The following is a 9,992-nucleotide window of genomic DNA, read 5'->3' as shown; positions in this document are numbered from 1 at the left end:
ATTATGCATAAAAAATTACAAAAAATTATGCTTAACTAGGGTTGGTGTGGATAACACGTGGCAAGCATTGGAAGGGATGGTGAGTATACCCTATAATTAGTGTGGGTGAGCAAAAATGCACCCTTGTTTGTATTATTTTCCTGAATATTCTCATGATTGGCCATAGAACGAAAAAAAAAATCTTTTTATTTGTATTATTATTTTAGTGTTATATGTGTGTGTGCGTGTGTGTGTGTGTGTATTTTTTATTTATTTTAAAAGTCATTATATTTATCCGGCTAAATAGCCAAAATGGTCCCTGAGATTTGTATAACACATCACTTTGGTCCCTCAGATTGAAAATCAATAGAAATGGTACCTGAGATTGTCTACCATCCATCATTTTGGTCATTCCGTTAAAAACTCCGTTAAGTGTCCCGGAGCTCTTGGCCGGAATTTTAGGCAATTTTAGAGCTTCGTAACTCAATCGTTTCTTAACCAAATTCGACCCATAATATATTAAAATGAAGATAGGAAAGTGTAGAACAAGAATATACCTATTTGAAAGCCCAATGGTTGCTAGAGATGGCCGGAAAATAGCCGCAAAGTTGACCGGTCAGTGGGAAAACTGGAAAACTCGCCGGAAACTGGGTAAACTTTAAATGTTCATAACTTCTTCAATACTCAACGAAATTGAGTGATTCAAAACAAAAATCATACTTCTAGACGAGACAAAGAGAATGGTACCTTTCTTGACTGCTAATTCCTTGTGGTTGGGCCGGAAAATGGCTCGAAAGTGACTAACTATTTTTCGAGTTAGCCAATTTCGAGCTGTTTTCCGGACAAACTATAGTGAATTAGCTGTCTAGAAAGGTACCATTCTCTTCATCTTGTTGAGAAGTATGATTTTCAGTTTTAAATAGCTCGATTTTGTTGAGTATTGAAGAAGTTAAGAACGTTTAAAGTTTACTCAGTTTCCGGCGATTTTTCCAGTTTTCCCGCTAACCGGTCAACTTTGAGACTATTTTCTGGCCATCTCTAGCAACCATTGGGCTTAAAAATGGTATAATCTTGTTCTACACTTTCCTATCTTCATTTTGATATATTAAGGGTCGAATTTGGTTAATAAACGATTGAGTTACGAAGCTTTGAAAATTGCCCAAACTTCCGGGAAAGAGCTCCGGGACACTTAATGAAGTTTTTAACGGAAGGACCAAAATGATGGATGATGGACAATCTCAGGGACCATTTATATTGATTTTCAATCTCAAGGACCAAAGTGATGTGTTATGCAAATCTCAGGGACCATTTTGACTATTTGGCCTATTTATCCTTATTCCCTTTTTGAACACTACCTATCACAATCAAATATAATCAACTCATGTGTGTGTGCGCATGTGCGTGTATATATATTGGCATGCACTTATGTGGATGTTTGAAATTGATTAATTTGATTGCTTGATTAAACTTGGTTATGTGAGTTAAACTTGTTTATGACTATTTTATATATATATATATATATATATATATATATATATATATATTATATTTAAAAAATTAGGTCTTGTGAGACTCCGCCTCACTCCTCAAGATTTCGCTTAGGCGGGGCTATCCATCAAATACCTCACCCACACCTTCACCTTTTAAAACATTGATCACGATACAAGCTCGTGGTAGAAAACATGCATTTTTTTACCACGTTCAGATTCTTAACGGACAAAACGTTCGTGGTGGATTTCGATCTACTACGGACATCCACCGTGATAGATAAACTTTTGTCTTCTATTGATTAATGTATAAGTATATGTATTTGTACATGGCTTGTACATTGTTTTGGAAAATGCTGTTGGGGCCTAAAGAGCTAGGGTTCTTTGAACGTGGCACTATGATGTTCCCAAGATAATTGCTATATCCATGTTGATAACATGGGAATTAATAGTGCTCGCTGTACAATTTATGTACACAAATCTTATTTATATTTCGAATTATATATCACAAATCTTAGTTATAAGATTCACATAATATATTTAACGGTCATGGTTAATATGGCAGGTATGCGGGCAGATTTTGAAAAATGCTTGGACCCAAAAGCAAGATTCAAGTCAGACCCTCAATAAAGAGGGTTGGTTTTGAACAATAATTTAAAAGGAAAATTAACGAAAAGTTCAAAAAAATTTTAGTTTTAATAAAAAAATAACAAATAAAGGTGTTGTGAATAGTATCAGGGAAAGGTAAAAATGTGGTTTTTCGTTAAAAGTAAATAATACCGAGGATGTTTCGTTAAAACTCCTTAATTTAAAACCGTAACAGTACATCATTTGATGACTTTTCACTTCAACTGGTTTTATTTCGCATCGAGTTTTAAAATTTTATCTTAGCGCCTGAAAGTTTATAGTTCTAACAATATAATTTATTCTCGATGACGCTCACACTCACTTTATTTGAAGAGTTTGACTCTCATTCTTTAATTAAAAACCAAAAAGAGAGAGAGAAAAACAAGGTTAGCATAATTGTAATATTGTAGGGTTTACTGTAACATGTTGATAATACTTATATAAAACTCAGTTGCTAATGATCGATACAATTCCCCAAAGAAAGGTGATGTTTATCAGATTTTTTCTTTTTTTTTTTTCTTTTGGCCATTTCATGAACATTATTCTAACATTCAAAAAAACTTGATCAAATAAAGAAATCATAGCATTGAGGGGGAACATGGACACTGAGGAATGCTCAGTATGATAATGGATAATCAATGCATGAACCAGACATGCCTCTCATATCTTGTCCATTTTTTAAATACGAAATCTGCTGGAAAATTACTGAATGCTTCAAATTTTATATATACAGATTTCTAGAGGAAGTAATATTGCCACGAACGTCGTACTACTACTCCATGCTTAAAGGTCCCTCTCCTTTCTAATTTCTTATCATTTTCTTCAATTCTTTTTTCCTTCCTCTATAACTTTTCCAATTAATCTAGCATTTTAAGGCCAATTATTATAGAAGGAGATCTGAGCATTATATAACCCTTTTGTTAGAACACAATTTAAGATTCTTGACCTATGAGATTAAAAAAGATTATATTTATAATATAATAGAGATATTACCAATGGATCCACATGTAACTTTACTTTTAAGATCAACAAAGAGCTAGAGATAATAGTACAGAAAAACTAATTGATTTAAGTTAATTTTTATCCACTAGTACTATTTTTTGATAGAGCGGTATTCTAATCTACTATGAATAGCTGAAAGTGAGATTTGAACATGAATGCAAAAAATGTAGCACATTGTTAAGTATTAATTTTAGCCAACTTGATTACGTCCAAATATGCTCATTATTACTCAATTTAATGGACACAATGTCTGTATAGTGAATAACAATCTATCATGCAGGCAGGCATACAACATGGTAGAAGTGATGGTTATATGATGCATTCAAAATTTTGAGAAGTTTCACTTATTTTCTATGAGAGAACCCCTCCACTACACAGGCGGTACTTAAAAAAAAAAAAAAAAAAAAAGAAAAAAAAGAAAGAATGATTGGGATTCATCCATAGAAAATTTGACTGGAAACTAGAAGTCTAGATTTTAGTGGTTCAAATTAAAAAGAACAAAAACCTAGAGATAATAATATATATATGCATATAATATTTCAATCTCTTCCAACAGTGGGTCAGAAAAACCAAGAGAAGAAAATTAGCAAATTTAATAATCCAATGTGGGCCAAATTGCTAATATTAATATTGTGGTGGTAGGGACATAACCTACTCTTATTAGCTCTACCTCTATCATTTTCCCGAAAAAAAGCTCTACCTCTATCATCTCTTCCCCAAATCCCCACCATTAATGAAACCAGAGTAGCAGCATATTTGTTAGGTCAGGGCTGATGCAGTCCCTCCCTATCCACTGGGTTTTTCATTTTTTTAACCGAAACAACGTAAAAAGATTGGTCAAAGATTATAAAAATTTAAAACCCTAAAAATGTTAGCAAACGGTGCCTTTTTAGCTTGTTGAGACGCTCTTTTCCGACATGCATGTGGGAGTTGTTAGCAAAATTAACCTAGAAAGATATTTGAATCTGGGGGGTATTAATATTATTACCCTTGTGAACTAAGATAACGAAAGTAAAGAAAAGACACGTACTACATTACCCTGGAAAGATATTTGGATCTGGGGAGGGGATCGTTCAGCTTTTGTTATTTTACTTTTTCATCTGCCATTTTGGTAAATATTAAATGATAGGTGATTATAATTTTTTTTTACGATACAGTCCAAAGAAACCGGACTTTTAAAATTTATAAATTTGTATTCTTCTTCATGTAAGTGAGAGGTTTTAGATTCGATCTCGTTAAAGACAAAATTGAACCATATTATTGTTGGTTCATTGTGAGGCTTAGCTTAGTCCCCCACTCCCATAGTACGGATATATCATTTGTTAACAAAAAAAATAACAATAAAATAAAATAAAAGGATAGAGAGAAAGTTCTTCTGGTTTTTTCTTTGGTTCATTCTTGGGATGCAACAGAGATTGTGGATCCAGCATGCACGAAAAGTTGAAAGAATTTAGCGCCGAGACAAGAACCCTCCTCCCCCACCCACCACCCCCACATGATGTCCTAATTTTGTATAAATAATACTGTAATCCTCCTAAATATTATCCTACTAGATGAGGACTGCACATGGCTGCTTAGCACTAGATTAATAATTAAAATGTATGTTGGATAATCAACCAATATTAACTCATTTATTAATTTTGAGCACTCTCCTTCGTAGTGTAGACAATATCACATGTATTCGAACACTTATAACTTTACGGAATGATTTTTGAACTCTTTTATTTTATTCTAGTCATTTGATTGAATACATAAGGAAAATTAACGAACATAATTAAGGACAACAGTGCTAAAGATGAAGAGGGGAGTACGGAAACTCTCTCCCTAACTTTATACAAGTAGTATTGTTTGGTTCTTGGTATGGAACAAGTGATTTCTAGTCGTTGTAATTAACATAAATAAAATTTAAATACACATGTAAAACTTTGATGTACAGGCAAGAGAAACTGACTTTTCTAAAGTAATGAACAAAGTAGTTTCATTTTAACGGTAAAGATATGCTCATTTAGAAAATACATAAAGTGTTCTGAATAAAATTAGGAGGCCTCTTTTCCGTGGGTGGGTACAGTTTGGTTCAATGCGATTCTGGAGTAAGAACCGAAATGGAGTAAAACCATTCGGTTTTGGTTTGATAGTTCAACGTTAAAATACATTATGACATTAGTCCAACTTGAAAAAAAAAAATGGTTATGCAATTCAACAAAACAATTTCGCTGTTTCAAGTCACTACTTTAAATTGTTCAATCCATTCACGGTCTCTTTCCTTTTGGACACTTACTCTCCAAAGGTTTAGGAGGCCCTTGAGCTTGAGAATGCAAGACTTGAAAAGACCTCGGATCTTGTGAGAGTGAAAGTGATGGATGAGAAGCTATTGAACCTTGTGAATTAAAAGCTTGAATTGCCTTGGAACTTGTTGTGGTTGTGGATTAAGAGCAAGAAAGACGATGCTTGAATTCAAATCATAACCAAAATAAATTGCGTACATTAGTTGTTATAGACTTTAAAAAGCCTGCAAGAGTAACCAATTACACCCCAACTCCAAATTGGGTATTAAATTAATTTTTTTTAATTTTTATATATGTATTCTGCAGTGCGGTTTGATTTCAATTTGGTTTTAGATGCTAAGAACTGAGACCAAACTATTTATTCAGTTTGCGATTCAACTTTAAACTGAAATCGTTTCAAAATCACAAAAATCAAACTCTTCGGTACCGTTCAATTTAATTTCGATTTCGAATTCTGGTTTCAAGTGCCCACTCCTACTCTCACCACACCAAAAATGAAGCATAGAAGGAACAAAAAAAAAGACAAAAACACAAAAGCTAATCGGTGAACAAACCATTGCTAGATCGGGAGAGGATTTTTTTCATTTGAAAGAGCTTTAAGATGAGAGACTTTCATATGGGTGTGTCAAGTAATAGTCACATTCGAGCACATGTGGGTGGGAGCGTTGTGGTGGCACAGTGGCATTATGCATAGTGGAATACGCCCCATCTTCTCACGTTACTACTCATCTTTTACATTTTCTGGTAAATGGGCGTGTCAATGAAATGGTCGGAAGGTCCATGTACGGGAAAGGTTGAGCAAGGACAAACTCATCTGCAAATTGAAAAGACCATGGAATATATGCATATGAGAAAGTTCCTTACCAAATCGTCATGCGCAATCAGATTGTCAATCTAGACTGTTGAACAAGTAGAGTGTTTTGTTAATTAGTTATTTCCGATATTAAATTGTCAATCTGAACCGTTGAAAGTTACAACATAATATGTCAGATGATTCAACATAATAATTGGTATTTTGAACTAAGTTTCAAAAAAGTTAGGTTAGAAGTGAAACCTACTTATGTTTTCTTTTATTAACGAATAAAAAGTTTCACGAGATCAGAAACTAATTAGTATCTACCAATTTATGTTCACTCGATAAAAATTTGGGTGACGAATCCTTTCTCGAGCCCCGAAAAACGTTGTGAAGATGCAGAGCAGTGAGCTAGGACTAGTACGTATCCCCCATTCGTCTAATGTAACTGAAATTGAAGATAGGATTTTGTGGTACCAATTGGTCTACTTTTAAAAGGCCCTGACATTAACGATAAGTTGATGAGCATGACGAGGTTGACAGACTGGGATCAAACATTTGGTCTCATGATTGCGACAACGCAATAATGTAACGTGATGCAGAAGAATAACCCTACAATAATGTAACGTAAAGCGGAAAAGTGCAAAAACTCGTCAGAAATTTCTTCTTCCATTTCATATACATGATGTATGTACAAGTTACAGTGTGATGATCCAAGCCTCGAAAACATGCTCTCAGTCACACACTCTCTCTCTCTCTCTCTCAACCTCCGATCAGCTTTTGCTCGCCGGGTTGACATTGTCGAAAGCACTTAAAATTAGTGAAAATTTACACTACCAAAAGAAAAGATGGTGTCTTTTAGACACTCGTATCACAAAATTTTCCGTCCATTCTGTTTTGAACGGCTTTGACAGCAGCAACTCTGGCAGCAGTGGCGGCTCTGTTCGCGGCCATGACTGCCTTGTTCACTTGTTCGTCCACTCGCCGAAGGTTAACAGCATTCTTCGCTGCTTTCCCAGCAGCCTGCAATTTCAATACCAACAAAAGAATGAGCGACGAATAAATTGAGTATATGCTAACCATGGAAGTGTAATATGTTTGCGTACTAGTTTGAACGAGACTACAAAATACCTGAACTGCTCGAACAACTGCATCGGTTAGCGGCAGAAGCGGGTGCTTAAGGGTGCCACCATCCCATATACCACATCTTGCATCGCCATTTCGAAAAGTGTAAACGCCATAGCCTAGCTTCCGGCCTTCGTGCCATGATCCCTCATAACAATGACCATTCGCAAAGTGGTAGATGCCGAATCCATGCATTTTGTCTCCGAAATATTCACCCGCATATCTATCTCCATTTCTGCAAACAGAACCGAATTCGTCAATCGAATTGCATCGCAGCAAGAAAATTCAACTAGCTCAAGTGAGTTGAAAGAAGAATTTACTCATAAATGCACAATTGAGGAAACAAATCTCAAAAAGGTGGTCTACAAAATCAAGTTCTTGACCATAATATGTAAAAGAACAACACAGAGACTTGGTCAGATGTATTAACACTAAGATACCCACAGACAACCAACCACACAACAACTACCAGATTTCACTGTTTCATTCACCATCAACAGTTCAACTATGGTAAAACCTAACATCTATCAAATTCAAATTTAAACCAACAAACAAAATCTAATTCGAAAGTTGAACAAAAAGATTGAATCTTTACTGCACTAGCAGTAAAAAGGAAAACAACCCAAATTTGGTAACCCAAAAGCCCAACTAATATCAAACGAGTCGAAATAAAAAACAATGGGGAAGACCCGAAAATTTTCAAAACCAAGAACCGAATAACTGACCTGAAATGGTAGCAACCGAGGCCGTGCTTGGCGCCATACTTGAATTCACCAACATAGCAGCTGCCATCGGAGCAAGTCTGCACTCCGACGCCGTGGCTCTGCCCATTGCACCACTCCCCTGCATACGAATCTCCCGCCGAGAATCTGTAAACCCCATAACCATGCCTCAGTCCCTGCCTGTATTGCCCCTTGTATCTGCTCCCTCTCGCCCAGCCCTCAATCCCGTAGCCGTCGTATCGGCCGTCGATCCAATCCCCCTCGTATCTGCCGTTGACCAAGTAATTGTAGACCCCACTGCCATTGCACTCCCCCTTGTGAAATTCCCCCTCGTAGAAATCCCCATTGCTATAGAATTCGACCCCTTCCCTTATGATCTTCTTCTCCTTCCGGGTCTTGTTTGGGTTCGGGTCCGACCCGATGAACCACTGGACCGGCTTCGCGCCTCCGTTGGTCTTGTAGAACCGGTGGAAGCAGCACCGCTTTGCATTCTCGTCCCAGGAATGCTTGAGGACGGAGACGCTGCGGTTGATCAGACCCTTGTTCTTGTTCGCCAAGAAAAGCGTGAAGGCGACGAAGACCAGCGCCAGGAGGAGGTTTTCGGAGATGGGTACTTCTTCGCGGCGGAGGTAGAAGAAGAAGAAGAAGCCGGAGAAGCTGAAGAGGGTGAAGAGTGTGACGGCGGCCATCGCCAGGTGCTGGTGGTTAATCCGGGTCGACCCGGATTTCTGGTGGGTCGGTACGGGATTGTAATTCTTGGGTTTCTGCTCTTCTTCGTCGTAGTGGTGGTTTTCGTTGGCGGCAAAGACGTCCTCCTCCGTGACGGAGTTAAGGCTGTGAATGGAGGATCGAATCGTCGGCGACGACCGCAGCAGCGACGACTGGGTCCTCGTGAGCTTCGCGTGGCTTTTCTGCCCTTCCATTTAGAAAACCAACTGATCGATTGATTCAACCCCAACCGTCCGACGATCGAATCTTTTTCACTTGTTTTTCTGGATACTAAACCGACTTCCTGTACCGCGAGATTCTTATAACCAACGTCGCTGGTATTATCGAGCACACCGGCGACATCTCACGCGCAAAACACCCCACGGCGCACGTTAATTTACCGCTGGACCCACTGCCGGCGCAATTTAGCACCAACTGAAAAACAAGCAACTCTCCTGAAGATTCAAAACCGAGGAGAGAGAGATAGAGAGAGAGAGTGTGTGTGTGAGTCTGGAGTTTTTGTCAGGAGAACTGGACCGGCTTCGAGCCTTTTGATTTTATTGATGCAGCGTTGGGGAGAGAGAGGGAGTGAGTTTTAATCGACACCGTCAGATTCTCATCAGACGGTGGATCTTGATGATGAGTTCTGAACCGTTGGATGGGATTGGGATAGCCCCGGTCTTGATGGGAAAGATGTGGTCGTCGGATCTTAGATTCGGCTTCGGCTCCTTTTCACTTTATTGTGCAGGCCGGCACGTGCCACCTCCACGTTACCGTCCTTCCCAGCAATGTTCACCTGTTACGCAGTTCCACCATGTTAAACTAGGCCGAAGAGATTTTTTCTTTTAAATTATGGTGGGTATTATAGCAAGTGGGGACCACCCTCCTATATTTTTTGGTAAAATTTGCTAAACAGTATCTAATTATTTACCATCTTTCATGCATAATGCAAAAAATATCACCAATAATACAAATGTGTAACCGGCTAAAGAACGAGAAGAAAGGCAATTTACCTGACATGGGTGATCGGGGAGTATTTGTACGCGTTCAACGATCATTTCAAGGCGTATCCAATGAAGGCATTGTGCGTGAAACGCTTTTTGTTCTTAAAAAATATACGAAACTTTTGTTTTGACGCGCTAATTACTCTCTTACTATTCTTAATATAGAGAAGTAAAGATGAGATAATTACAACCTACAATCTGTAAAACAACTAAGACATCACATATCAAAGTTAGTTAAGGATATTCACAGAGATGTTTAT

At 37.7% G+C, this 9,992-nt stretch overlaps 1 protein-coding gene across 1 annotated transcript; it reads right to left on the bottom strand.

Annotated features, from left to right (window-relative positions):
• Positions 1-6,826: 6,826 nt before the first annotated feature.
• LOC137747399 (uncharacterized) lies at positions 6,827-9,261 on the bottom strand. Its single transcript, XM_068487507.2, has 3 exons — positions 8,024-9,261; positions 7,305-7,533; positions 6,827-7,196 (listed from the first exon to the last, which is right to left on the bottom strand). The coding sequence occupies exons 1-3, from the start codon at positions 8,941-8,943 to the stop codon at positions 7,032-7,034; spliced, it is 1,314 nt and encodes a 437-aa protein (XP_068343608.2). The 5' UTR covers positions 8,944-9,261; the 3' UTR covers positions 6,827-7,031.
• Between the last annotated feature and the right edge of the window lie 731 nt (positions 9,262-9,992).

The sequence above is a fragment of the Pyrus communis genome, chromosome 15, assembly GCF_041283825.1.
Source record: "Pyrus communis isolate YQ-2024b chromosome 15, ASM4128382v1, whole genome shotgun sequence".
Classification (NCBI taxonomy): Eukaryota; Viridiplantae; Streptophyta; class Magnoliopsida; order Rosales; family Rosaceae; genus Pyrus; species Pyrus communis.
This window is presented reverse-complemented; position numbering and strand designations above follow the sequence as displayed.